Source organism: Tachypleus tridentatus, chromosome 3, assembly GCF_004210375.1.
Source record: "Tachypleus tridentatus isolate NWPU-2018 chromosome 3, ASM421037v1, whole genome shotgun sequence".
Taxonomy (NCBI): Eukaryota; Metazoa; Arthropoda; class Merostomata; order Xiphosura; family Limulidae; genus Tachypleus; species Tachypleus tridentatus.
In genome coordinates, this window is record NC_134827.1 from 90,425,390 (window position 1) to 90,440,631 (window position 15,242).

Consider the following 15,242-nt stretch of genomic DNA (forward strand, 5'->3'; position numbering starts at 1 on the left):
CACTGAGCAGCTGCTTGTATAATACAGTCAGTTACCACTGCCACACAGTCATCTATTGATGGCTGATTAACGATGGCAGGATCAAGTTCTGCGAGAGCAGTGAATGTGGACCAGTATGTCTGATCCAGCTATCACTGGGGCACGCGGGTAGGGTGGCATCGACCACGGTCAGTCTCTCTCAAAAGTATAGGAAAATGATCACTGCCAAGTGGATTATTGTCAACCCTCCATGAAAAATGGGAGAATAATGAAGGGGAGCAAACTGAGAGATCAATAGCAGTGAAGGACTGACTAGGTGCATGAAAATAAGTGGAAAAACCAGTACTGAAAAGAGAAAGATTGTGATCAGAGAGCATATGCACTACAAAGCGACCCCCTCCTATCAATAACAGGACTTCCCCAGAGGGGATGATGTTCATTAAAGTCCCCCAGGAGTAGAAAGGGAGATGGCAACTGTTCAACGAGAGCATCAAGGTCTGTTTGATCATATGTCTCTCCAGGGGACAGGTAGAGAAAACAAACAGTGATTGTATGACCCAAGGAAACACGGATGGCTACGGCCTCCAAGGGTGTGTTGAGTGACAAAGACAGGGTGGGCACATGCTGATCAACCAATAGTGCCACCCCTCCATGTACTCGTCCATCACACAGCCTGTCATTTCTGTACAGAGAAAACTGCTGAATGGTGACTGTATCAGCAGGTTTTAGAAATGTTTCTTGTAAGGAAAGACATACAGGATGGTAGGAAGCAATCAGTGTTTTGATATCATCCAGATTAGAATGTAAACCTCGACATTTCCATTGTATCAAGGTGGCCTTTTTTAATGATGGGTAGGTGAAGTGGCTGGAGAACCCTTCTGTTTACAACCATGTCTTTTTTCCTTACTGTCCTTATTCGGAGGAGGTCTGTTGACCTCCATAGATCCTGCCCTGGGTCGATGAGGCAGGTCTTTGTTGTTGGAAGGGGATTCCAGTGACTGAGGACGCAAATGAATGATTGTTTTGCATCGTGGGATTGGAGAAAAAGATGTATCAGAAGAAATGCCTGTATTTGAAACTGAAAGATGTGGATCTTGAGATTTGTTGGACTGTATGGGAGGAACAGAGATGGGTGTAGAAGGCGATTCATCAACCTTTTTAACCATGGAGGTCAAAAGGCTTTTCATTTGTTTTGAAAATGATTCTCTTGGAGGTACAGAGAGATCTGTCTGCACTCCCACTGTAGTTGTGGAACGAAGTGCAGCAGCATATGTCCAAGATGGAGTGGCAGACAGCAATTTCCAAGCCTCAGGATAACTAATGTTATAGGTTGTTTTCAAACCCTGCACCTCTTTTTCCTCCAACCATTTTGGGCAAGAACGAAAGTAGGAAGGGTGGGAACCATTGCAGTTGACAAAATGTGGGTCCGTGTGACACTCTGAGGCATCGTGGTCCTTGCCACCACAACGAGCACATGTCAGGGAACCATGACAGGACGTCTTTGATTGTCGAACCTCTGACATTGGAAACATCGAAGAGGGTTTGGAATGTATGGCCATACCCTGCAAATTAGATAACCTGCCTTAATGGTGGCAGGTTCACGTGGTGATGTAAATGTCAAAACGAGGATATTTGTCGGCAGTGTAACTCCGTCTTTGCGAGTGGAGATGCGCCTCACTGCAGAAACTCCTTGAGTGAAAAGACCAGCAAGAATCTCTGACTCGGGGACGTTCTTCACATCCCTCTCAACAATAACTCCTCGTGATGAATTCAAGATAGCATGAGGGGTAACCTCAAGAGGTACATCCCCAATTGCCTTTGAATTCAAGAGGAGTTCACTGTGTTGGGATGTGGATGTTTCAATCAATATGTCTCCAGATTGAAGCTTCTTTACTAACTTTGGAGAGCCAGCAAGTCCCTCTAGTCCCTTTTGAATAAAAAAGGGGACATTTGCCCTTAAGGTTTTTCTGAAAGAGAATGTTATATAAGAAAATGGGGTACAGGTGTTACAGATGTTGGAGATTGCTGCTCAGTGTCTTCAAGACGTGGTTGTTTACCTATTGACAGTTTTTTCACTATTTTATTTAAATTTTTTATTGGAGGATCCAAAGGAAAAAAGGAAAATTTCGGTACTCACTGACCCCATCCACCATGGAACCCTACAGGGGATGCACTACAATGTCATGCAAGGACATTGCAGCAACGCCAGGGTTTCGTGAGCACTATACCCAAACACCAGCATCAGACACAATGTCCACAACACCCGTTGAGAACTTCTAATACTGGTACTTGGTTGACTTTAGCCCAAGTAGACCAGCTGAATGACCCAAGGGGAGCCACCTAAAGGCCACCCGTCTACAGGAATTCAAGGCCAAAGTGGTGTGTTAGGGTTGGACCCCTCACCCACCAGGATCCTCTCCTCTCCTTCATGGGTCGCCACGCACGGCAAACACATGGGTGGATGATTAGATCTCAGAGGAGGTAAACTGAAAGAACAGGACCTTCCCTGGGAGTTCCCCTCACCACGAACAGGAATCCACACAGAGGGGTCCATTTTTGGAAACAGTCCCTTATATACACTTACTTCAATATATGACTTGTGAATAACCAATGAACAGTATAGTGCCCCTCTAGTTGTTTTTTCAGCCATTTTAATCTGTGAAAAGGCTACTCCTTCTTTTAAATCAAGATTACAAGGAGGTAGGTTTTGTTTTTAGTCTGCTTGAAGTTTTGTATTTTTTAAAATCCAAATACATATTAGTTACTAAGAAGAATTCTATGGTAACAGTATAATTATTTATGCTTTTCTGGTTATTCAACTGTATATATATAAACTAAAAAACGTTTCTGTTTTCCACATCTGAAATTTTAAAAGACTTGGCAACCTATGTTCAGCAGCAACAGAGTTCAAAGGTTGTATCCAGAAGAAATAATTCTTTGGTTTACTTCTTGATTTATTTGTTATTGTACAATATTAGCTTGGCATGACTGGAATGTGAATATAATAAAAAATAATAAATATATAATGTTATGAAACTTAAGCCATTTAAACTAAACATTTGTATTTTCCTGTTATAATATGTAGTTATTCTAGCATAAAAGTAGCATAACTTATATTTATTCTTTAATTTTTTATGACAGGGTCAAGTGACAGATCCCACATAGTTTCAGTATAGAAAATTAATTAAAACATGAAGTCTTACTCAAAGGAAAGGTTTGAAATGTAATTAGTAGGTTTTAGAGCTTATGTAAAGAATATATGAGATTTGTGGGAAGAAGAATAATTTTTTTAATCATAATATAAAATCACTTTGCACTCAGGCTAGTAACAAAACAGACTCAATATTTTCACAAACAAATCTTTCATAAAAATATTTCATTAAGAATCTGACTTTTTTTTTTAAATTTTTGCTAAAAGTCTACCCGGTTTTGTGAAGATACACATGCTGTATCAAAATATATAATGCAAATACTTGACATGTGCAAATATGTAGACCAACTCGTGTATATTATCCCAAGCCTGATGCGAAATATTTCATTAAAAATCTGACTTTTTTTTTGTAATTTTTGGTTAATACACTAAAAACTGCATAAGTTGTACCTTCCAAACAATGTGCACACTAAGAAAATATCAAAATGTTTTATGGTGGAAAGTGAGTGATTTAGCAAATTTCACAGCATGACAAGGTTAAGGAGATTGAATTAAGCAGCAAAATTCCTGTGAAATTTCACATTTTATGATTCCTACTTGTATATTTTAAGTTCACAATTTTTATCTATCTACTACGTTGGCTTCTTTAATACACAGCAATAGGTAAATATGTGCATAGAATAGGAAACAACATCCAATAAACATGCACTACATTTTACCAGTAGAAAAGCAGTCTTTTCAAACAAATGCCTAAAACATCACTTTATATATTCACAACAGGTTCAAAGATTAAAATGGCCAAAAAACCACTAGAAGGACATTCCAAGCTGTCGATTGGTTATTCACGTCGTATATTGAAGTAAGTGTATACAAGGGGCCATTTTCAAAAATGGAAAGAAGTGAATGAGGCTTACTGTACTTGATTCAGTACATAAGCCATATCTCAGCAAAATTAAAAAAAGATATGAGGTTCTTATTTTATATTAGTTTTTTAATACTAATAATTTGAGTTCCTAATCTGTAGGGAACTAAAGACTTTGTATGTATTTTGACATCACAAACATCTAATTTTAAGCAGTGCTACATTCAACATACCATGTGGCACAATAAAATCTATATTTAGGTATGTTCTTTTATTATTTACTTTCAAATTAAGAAATTAACTCATATATAATATTAAAGATTGAATTATAATCTACAATTTGATTCCAAACTTATTGACATAGTTCATAAAACAGTAATGCAATAAAATTTTGAATGCAAGTCAACAAATGCAATGTTATGGCCTTTGACCTCTCATGAAAGGGTTAAATACAGCTTTGTGTCTTTTAAAGTGATTATTTTCTGAGCTAGGAAGCTCTGTATGCATGGTCAAGTAAATGGATTTAACATACTTGAAGAACAAAAGCAGCTGCTCAGAAGAACACTGCACAAGTTAAGCACTTATAACTGTGTAAATCAACTTTCAATGAAAAATAATTTTTCAATGGGTCAGGAACATTCACAGCATTCCATATAGTATATGTGCTTGCATTTTGGTGCAAGTTACAGAACCAATTTTCTGAAGGCTGGTGAGACAATAATACGAAAAAACAGACAATAATCAAAATTTTTCCATCAATTGTGAAATCACTTATTTTGCTTATTATTAATGTTTGGGTGATCTAAACTGTTGAAAAGAAAGATTTTGAGCATTGTTTAAAAAAATAAATCTTTCCAAGGTGGTTTGCCCAAATGTTCTATTAAAGTTTTGCCAAAATTCTTGTGCAGACCCTATTATCAACCACTATTTTGGTCCATGATATATATATTTTTGAAACAACATGTATAAAAGTAGATGCTATGAATGAAAATGCAGATTTATCAAAGTATATCCTTAAAAAAAACAATTTCTAAAGGCTATCACAGCCTCTTATATTGTAGTTACATTTGTAATTTACAAGATAAAAGATCTATAGATTTTGTGTATAATGTTTGCACATCATACATTTCAAGTATGTTGTTTTAGTTTCATAATGCTGATGACTCAGCAATTTCAAAGCTGTACTGAAAAATACATTAAATAAAATGTAATTGTTCAATGGACAAAGTATAATGGTAAAAGCTTATTGTTCTCAGCATTCATCATTATGAATTGGTCATCCCTGCTACAGGGAAGGCAACTGGCTGACAGCAGCTGCTACCAGCCTCTTATTAGTTTTAGTTTTGGGACCAGAAGAGAAGCCACTGGCTTAGCACACACTGCTTTTTTTCTTCTTCTTTATACTTTATTTACTATGGATTGATAAACACTGTGCTAATCATAGTTTAATGGGGCCTTTAATTATACAAACACACATATATAACTTAACTCTTTCCACTTGGGATCAGTTAATGTAACTGACCTTGTATCAAAAAGTAAAGTTCAGAGGTTCCATACTATAACATTTAATGTTTTGTTGTGTACTTTCAAAAAAATTGGCAATGCTTCAGTAAGCATTACAAGTATTTTGTTCAAATAAAATCAGTTTTGTAATTAACTAATGTCTGTTAACATCTGGTATGAAAGTGCTGACTTTGAGAACAAAGTCATTTTCTGTTAAAATTAAAAAATACTTTTTCTCATCTGAAAATTTTCAAATTATATTTACATAACCTGCAAGATCTCATAAATGAATAAATAGTTTTTTTTTTTTTTCTTTCAGTAAAACTTTACATTTTATCTATTAATTTCTATGCCTTAAATCTATATTGTCCCAGTTGACTTGAATAATCTTGAAAACACCCTAAAAAAATCAAAATAAATCAAACATTTTTTATCCTAATTAACTTGAGATTTCTAACAATTTATGTACATTCATACTTAAGTTTAATTCGTATCCATAGATAATAAAGTACTTTTAATTACATTTTGAATGTACCCTGCAAAAGGTCATGGTGAAATGCACACTTTGATCTACCCATAGTGGGAGAGTTACAGCATCAAAAGACCTGTTGATGAATCCCATCCATTAAAGTAAACTTTAAAATGAAAAGAAAACACTCAAAGGTAATCCTTATCATGCAGATATTTCCTATGGCTTCCCTTGAATTCCCTTTGGCTTGCTGCATCTGAAGGCAACTCTTTTCAAAACCAGCCACCAAATTAGAAAAAAAATAGTCTTTGCTGAAGATGACTCTTACCCTGGTAAAATATATATTCATGTCCTTACCATTCAAAAGACAAAAAAGATAAATGCATCAACATTATCAATTCCCTTACAAATCTTAAATACCCAAATCAGATCTCCTCTAATTCTTTTTTTTCTTCAAGAGAAAATAATTTCAAATATCTTAATCTTTCCTTGTATGATAACCTTTCCATACCAGGTATCATTCTGGTAGCTTTCTTTTGAACCATTTTCAACAGATCAATATCCTTCATAAAATAAGGAACCCAATATTCCAAATGTAGCCTAACAAATTATTTACATAATGAAATTATAACTTTTTTTACACTAGAATTCAATAATTCTGGAGACAGAACCAAAAATCCTATACGTCCTGCTACTAGCAACAGCACATTGCTTGAATGGTTTCAGAGATTAATGAGCAATTACACCAAGGTCCTTTTCTTTCATAACACTGTCAAGGTTATTCCCATCAAAATTATACTCATAATTCAAGTTATGATATTGCATTTATTATAATTAAAACACATCTTCTATTTATTTATCCAGGTCAACAAGTAATCCAAATCCTTTTATAAAAAATCCTCCTTCTAAGCAACACCCAAAACTTTAATATAATAACTAAATTTGAATACTTTATGGGCCATTTCTTCATCTTTGTCATTAGTTTATACTTGAAAAACTAAATAATGCAAAGTTGTTGAAGGTTAATATACTACTGGAATGGAAAACTATTTGTACACTCTACATACAATTGTAGGCAACTGGTTATCTAATACAGCAGAACCATCACTGTCAAATACTATGCTTAATCTGTGTACACAGAAATCAAATACTCAGTATGACACAGCTGAACTACGACATTCTAATATTTGACCTTACATACTTAATGCAATATGCAGTTAACGTATATGTTTAAATCAGAAAGCAATTCTTCCCTCTACAAATACAATATAAATTTATGCTCTATTCTGATAGTTCTATATTACTTATTAAAGAAAGAAATGAACTGTAATCTTAAAAGTGAGCTAATAAATATACAACTTCCACACAGTTTTCTTCAAAAATATCAACAAAACATTTATATACCAAGAACTCTTTTTCTGTTGAATCGATGCTATTCATACTTGTGATGGCTTTGTTAAGATATTCATCTTCACTTTGAATGTCCAACACACTTGCTGTTGAAAGTTGCTGAAAAGCACTAGGTGGGGGCTGAACACCAGACTTTTGACAGCAGGCTACTGGGTCACTCACCCATGCTTCAAGTAGTGTCTCTCTTGACCATTCTAAAATTTTTACAAAACCATATTTTTTTATTATCAATATTTTCATTATTTTGTTATTTTCATAAAAAATTGTATTTTTCTCAATTGAATATTTAATTTCATAAATTTTTGCAAAGTTTCACAAAAGCTATTTGTGCATAGCTGTTAGTAATTTAGAAGTTACTACACCTAGTGCCAATTCTTGTTTGTTAGGTTAGTAAGATTGGACCATCCCTTTTACAGTGCTCCTACAACACAAAATAGTGAAACACATTTTAGTAACAAGTCATGAATCATGAATTCTTTTATTTACAATATGGGTGAACTAACTATAACAGAGCCAAGCCTAAACTTTAACTGAACATAAACAGCTTAAAAATTTAGTATCCCAATACTCTCTTTAATTATTAATTTTGTTTTTCAACAGCACATTTATTTGGATAGTTATAAAATACTTAAAATTAATTCTATGCACACTATGTGATTAATAATTTTAAGAAATTAAGAACTAAGCCAGTTATGATTGTGGATTAAAAACAAACATTATAGCACTATGCACTACATGACATATTAGAATGATTTTTAATTTCTGACCATCATTATTATTATTGATGAATTAAGCAATGATAACTACAGTCTTGCTGAAATTTCTTGCCAACACCTTGTCTTCTTATTAACAGTAACACAGTGACTTGGCATAGAAACTGATTTCCTTTGTTGTTAATAGTTTAGAGAAGCATATTTTGGTCCTTCACTGTGGTGACAGACAATGGAAAAACACATAACATTACTTATTGATGCATGCTCAGTTAACAACAGTGCCTTGGAAGTTTGGAGAATTTTTTGTCTACAAAATCTCTGAAAGGTTTAACAAGATTCTTGAAATTCCCTATCTACATGAAAAAGCTTATTTTCCATGGAAACAATAAGGTAGGCTAAACAGGATGATTTGCTGGTCAAGAATAAAATAGTTAAAATTTGCAAATCTAGAAGAACTCAGCCTCTGGTAGCCAAGAAGTTTACCTAGTAAATCTGGGTTATGTATTACAGTCAATAATGCCAATATGCTAAACTTTTCCAAGAAGAAATCTACAACAAGTTATAATTTTCTATAATGAAAATGTATTTCCGATAAGTACTTCCATCTTCTCACAAGATTGGTTATTCTTGTTCATTGCCACCCCCACATGCAGGCTTTTTCTTTCCACAAGTCTTTCACTACCTCCTATTGGAATCAAATGATTCCAACACATCTCTCATATGAATCATCAAGCATCACCTCTCTACCTATAGGAGATAAGGTGTAGGTAAACAAGGCCTAGATAAGATAGCATCCCAACCCAGAAGGTCCCAACAAAGAAATCACCTACGTAATGCCAGAACCAAAGAGAATGAATGAGCCAACATGGAGGCAAGGAGGAAGAGGATGTCCTCAAAAACCCCTTTAAGATTTCTGTGAAGAGCCTCATATACATGAATAGTGAAAAATTACAACAAACGAATTGTGAGGGTAAGAAGGTTAAACTGCTGCTGGTTGAGATAAGAACAATTTGTATGATGACAAGCAAGGAGAGAATGATATGAAAACCATGGGGAACAGTGCACATTAATGCCATTGTGTAATTGGGAGGCAAACTGTTCAGCATAAACCTGAATGACATGAGAGGGACAAAACCAAATAGGGTCAAGAAGAATGTTTATGTAGTAAGGAAGGATGTGGGTCATAAGAAGTAAGAACAATAGTCTGAAAAAAACATGGAACACTGAACTGAATCCTCAGGAAAGGTATAGGAAGGCATGGTAAAATCAAAAGGTGTAAAAAGATGATCAAAGTCCTCAACAGCCTGAAGAGATTCAACATGTTCAGGGGAAAGTAAGACAATGTCTGGAGATAGAGGTTGACCCATGTAATGTCAAACTAACCAATGTGGTTACCCACACATGATGTCTGAGATGAAGTGCCTGTTGAATTTAAAACACCCAAAGCAGTGACATTAACTTCAGAATTCATGCTTCAAGAATCTACAAAGAAAGACAAATGTATATACAAAAAAAGAGGCAACTATAGTGAGGCAGAATTGAAATAATTCTAAAGAGCACTGGGTGTTTTATAAAGTATAACTACTTTGTGGAGAAATTATATCTCAAACTAAAATCAGGTAAAAAAGAAACTTGTCTAAGTACAAGTGCTGCCAAAAGAGAAGTGATACAAGAACATAGAGGAAGTCATGCGAGTACATAATGTTTCTATTGGTAGATAGGTGACGTATGACATGTTGGAATCACGATTCAATGGGTGAACAGAAGACTTCTGGCACACATAAAGATAAAGTTTGCACACAGGGAGGCAGCAATGAACTTGAAAAGGTAATCTTTTGAGAGGATGGAAATACTGTATCATAAGCTAAAATGTAGAACACAATACCATAAGTATTTCTTTTTAAAATAAAATTCATGTATAACAGCTACTTTATTCTACTGAATATTTTATTTCAGTAACAACACAAATTTTGAGAACAGGTAAATCTATGAATCAGTTTTACTTATATATCAAATTATTTCAAAACTGTAGAAGCTTTCTACTTTGTGAATTAATAGCTTATTGTGATTTCATCTTATACAGCCACAAATTCTATGAATATAATACAGTCTTACAACTGCAAAATATTCTTTTATTAATGCAAGTTAAACCTTTTGTCAATGATGGGTCATATCAAAAGTACACCAAAGCAAAAGCTTTTGCTTCCATAGTAAATGACACTGACCAGCACACACTGATTAATTTTTTTAAGGTTATGCAAACAATCAGCTTTATCAAGAGCAACTATCTGTAAAGAAGAGGTTAGAACTCTATAATTTCACTACTGTAGTCAGCTTTATTTTGGACTGTGCATACGTGCTGTGTTTACATCATCTCTCAACATGTATACAGGAATGTGGTCTGATAATTGGCTACTGTATGTTTATAATAACATGCATCACTCCCAAAGTTCCCCCCCCCAAGTCCAAAATATTTTCTGCTTTAGAGCTATATTGTTTCCATGTAAACATGAAGTACAACTGAGTGATTAAGTTGAATATTTACGAGTAAAATTTCTTCAGTTAGTGGCATGAAAAATAAAAATGATTAAGTTAATTAACGTCAAAAAAATAATCACTAATTGAATATATTTCCATCAAATACTGAACTCCTCCCACTTCCTTTCTCCCCACTTTTGCCTAATCTCAAAGCAAAGCTTGATTTCTACAGTATACAGGAAACCACCTGTGACAAGACAGTGTTTGTCATGCTCTAATTGGTGGTAGGTTGTCACATGCTTACTTGCATGCTACAATGCAACTGAACCACAGGGAAATATGGGGTAGATGGAAGTTTCAAAGCTAGTAGCAAGCAAAAGTTTTTTGCATATAGACAGCAGCACTGAACAAGAAAAGCTATTATGGAAGAGAAGTATCTATTACAAATAAAATTTCAGCACAGGAGAGCATCAATTTTCACTCATAATGACTTAGTAAATACTTTAAAAATTCAAAGAGAAATCTTTCATATAAATACTTCGTTAAGAACCCGATTTGTTATGAACACAAGTGTAATGTTTGCTTAACACTAAGCAAATGTTGCGAAGTTAAGCTTAGTACATTCAGGGTTAAAGTATGCATACTTTCTTGGTTATATGATGATTACAAGGTCAGTCAAATTAATTCTGACAATATGCAAAAACATGAATCAGTCCAAAATAATTATGAGAAGTCATATTTTGGTTACTCAATAATTGGAATAATTGAAAATATATTAAGTTCAGTGTAAGAAAATATTAACTTCCAAAACAATATCTTACCCATTCTCTCATGACAGCTAGAATCCCATACCTACCTGGTGAAGAGACTGGTGCAAAGTTTACCTAAATGAGAACTCTTTAGAAAGTGTCTGAAGAAAGCCATTGAGTGTGATTTCTCTTGTTAGAGGAACATACTTGTGGGTACGTGTTTTCTTATAGTAAAGCTACATCAGGCTATCTGCTGTGTCCACTGAAGGGAAGTCAAATCCCCTGATTTTAGTGATGCAAATCTGATCACTTACTGCTGTCCCAGCAGGGTACCACACCCCATCTGAGCCAGACATACTCTTCACCCTCAATGAATTAATGTGTTGCTAAAAGGGTGGAAAAGAGGCACATATGATTCAGATACAGAGTATATAAGGCCTGTCAGACCAGAGACAGGTGGACAAATCTAGTCCAAAAACCAGAGGAACTGAGAATGGATCATTCTGTCTAATGGTAAGAGGAGGGTTCTCAGCTATTTTTATCTCTACTGTAAAAGAGAAGTCAACAACAATATAAAATAAGCACACCTGGGAATAGGTCACCTAATTCACAGTAGAAGGAAGGTCCTCTACCATCATTATCACCTTAGACATCATGAATCACAACAACAAAGGTACTTCAATTCCAAACACCTAAGCTATCATGTGTGCATCCCTAACACAACCAAGACTTGTAAAGCTTTCCAGGAACTGACAATGTCCAGACAATAGTAGGAAAGTGGCATGCAAGATGCCAGGCTCAACTTCAGTCCAAAACCATGAACATTGGAAAGGTATTTTCCAATCTGCAGCAGTAGGAGGGTCCCAGTTCATTCACATACAAGGACTTAAGTCAGCTGGTCTAGCTCCAATGAACATCAATCACCTGGGAACAGACATCCATGCAGTGGTAGGTAGGTGGGTTCACAGCTAGAGGGGTGAACTGTATGTGACAGAAATATCCAGTCCAAAACCATATAACATCCAGAACTGTTCATCAGGTTTGCAGTGGGAGGATAATCAATGTCACATACACTGGCAGAATACCACCACCCTACATTCAACTGAGTAAGCACACTCAAGAAGAAGTTTCCATGGTCCATTACCTCAGCTGCTAGAAGCTGGTAAGTGGGGGAATGCAGCAACAAGTATTTTTAAAAGTATGTAATTCCTTACTTATGCAATTAAAAAGCAGCAAGAGTTGGGCAGCAATCCCCCTCTGCTTTACTCATACTAGACCATGAGTGTATGGTTCAGAACAGATGTATTTATGATGCAAAACCCCACAATGAAGAACCTACTAGAAATATAGCTTGCATAGCATCACATCTCAATGGTGAGTGTTATTAACCTTACTGGCCATACAGTGTAGAACTGAAGAATAAATAAATCTAGGCAGGCACCACTTACCACACAGTGGGATCAAATATAAAAGAGAAATGTGACCTTTTGAGACAAAAGAAAGCTCATAGTTGAACTGGTGTGTATAATATTGCTACAGGTATTGACATCTAGATGATGAAGAAACATTCACCCAGTTGGGTTAATGGGAGATGAACATGTGGGGGTGGTCCACCTGCCAGCCTTGATGATTTCTTCCAAATAAAGATGTTAATGGGCAGCCAAGGAAGTATAGGATTTCTAACCTCATGTGATGACACCTGTAAAAACACACTGTAGGGAGTCAGGAGATAAGTATTAATATGCAAATCTGATAAGTTAGCAAATCAACCCTGGTATAGTGGTGACTGAAACATCACTTAAAGAAGAAAGGTTATGAGGGATAAATAAATCAGAACATCTGTTACATGTACAGCTAATCCTTAATGATTTCTCTTTTGCACTTTTCTTTCAACTATACTAATTAAAGAAGTTTCATGTTCAGATGTTTTGTTTTATACAGTAGTGTTTTTCTTAAGTTATTAAGGACTGATAGTGACATGCATTAATCAAAAACTTTTCCTCAGAATTTTTAATATTTTACAAAATATTCATTCACTTTCTTAGTATATTATATGGATAAACATTATTTTTATTTAAATATTTTCCATGGGTACAATATTTGGTTTCTTGCAGAGATACCTAAACCAGGCCAAAGAAGTAATGTAATAATATATAAAATAACTCATAAATAAGCATTTTTAGTAAAGAAAACTGGTCAAGACTTTAAAATTATAAACTTCTTGTAGCTCCCTGTTACATGAAATGCTTACAAACAGGATTAGTTTATCTTTTATACACATACAAGTTTTGAAAAATTTTAAATCATGATTTACAAAAACAAATTCACAAATAAGAATTGTTACTTAGAAATTTCTTTAAACATAAGATAATACAAATTAAGAATAGCTTCAGTGTAGAAAAGGAAATGTAATATTTTACTAATCAGATTAGAGTTAGAAAAAACTTCAAGTTATTGTTAGAGTCAGTAAGGAAAGCCAGGAGTGCATTTTTCTGAGAGGATTCATAATGTTTCAGAATTTTATGAATCTATATAACAGTACTCTCTGTTGTATGACCATGTAACTACTTTGCAGTTTATAGATGGATCTTCACCAAAATTGGCATGGACGTTTATTAAGTTCATGTGGGTGTAAACTGTTTGCTTGTTTTGAATTTCTCTCAAATATACATGAAGGCTATATGCATTAGCCATCTCTAAGTTAACATTGTAAGACTACTACTGTCAACTCTTAGGCTAGTCTTTCACCAATGAATAGCGAGATTGACCATACATTATGACATCCTCTCAGTTAAAGGGCAAACATGTTTGGCAGGACAGGAATTTGAAACTGTGCACCCACATTGTGAATTCAGTTCACTAACCACCTGACCATACAAGGCAGTAAGAGTACATACAAATTTTCAATTTTGCATTCTACAGTTTTTATGGGGATTTTTTAATTTTGCACTACCACTATCTCACCTCCTGTAGATAGATCTTCACCAAATATGGTTTGTAGTTTTATTAGATCAGATATAAAGTTTTAGTTTTGCAGTTTTTATAAGCATTTTTATTAACCACTACTTTGCTCTTTGTTGATGGATCTTAAAAAAATTTGGCATGAAGGTTTGTTGGGTCCATGCAGAGATACATGCAAATTGTGGTTTTCCATTTTATATCCTGAAGTTATTATTTGCATCTTTTACAACTGTGTATAAGGGAAGCAACTTTATGTTCCAAGAATATCATTCATTAATCATGAATTTACATAACTTTTGTCGAGGGTACAGATACTTCAGCTAGATATTAATAATCTTTTAAACAAAAGTGCAGATATGATAACAGAGAAATTATAACCAATTTTATATACTACATAATCTACAAATTTAGAGTTCTTAATTATAAGCTACATTTCACAACATGCTGAACTATAACGAATGAGTTAATTCTTCAAAACTATAACATTTATGTTTCTACAATTAAAACCTTTTAAAAGTGAACTTTAAACAGAAAAAACTCACTGGCCTGTAGTAAAAGACTTGCAATAAAAAGTTATTACTCTGAAAAAGACAAAATGTGCATTTGTTTGCACCCTGACTACTCTGAGCCTATTGGGCCAATCTCAACCAAAATGTGTATGTAAATTCTATGAACTATGAAGAATGTTCTATGGGGTCAAAACTGAAATTAACCCTATTTATATTTTGTAAAGCCTGATGGTTATTTATTCCAAGCCTATTAAGCCAATCTCTTCGTGTTGACACTTTAGACAATTATGAATATTCTAAATGGATTCAAGTTTCAAGATCAAACTATGAAAGCTGCTAGACTGCAAATACTGTTTATGAAGAAGGTTTGTTACAATTTTAAAATTTTGAGATAAAGTTTATGTTCAAGTTATTACATTTAAATATACAACTGCTGTTAAACTTACATTGTTTTAATT

The 15,242-nt window shown here is 34.4% G+C and overlaps 1 protein-coding gene across 10 annotated transcripts in view; it reads right to left on the reverse strand.

Moving 5' to 3' along the window:
• LOC143247452 (ankyrin repeat and IBR domain-containing protein 1-like) overlaps positions 1–15,242 on the reverse strand; it is a 200,604-nt gene that overhangs the window by 110,990 nt on the left and 74,372 nt on the right. For all 10 annotated transcript variants that reach the window (XM_076495583.1, XM_076495584.1, XM_076495590.1 and 7 more), the window contains one exon: positions 7,369–7,568. In XM_076495583.1, coding sequence (XP_076351698.1) covers positions 7,369–7,568 — 200 coding nt within the window. The remainder of the gene's footprint in view (positions 1–7,368; positions 7,569–15,242) is intronic.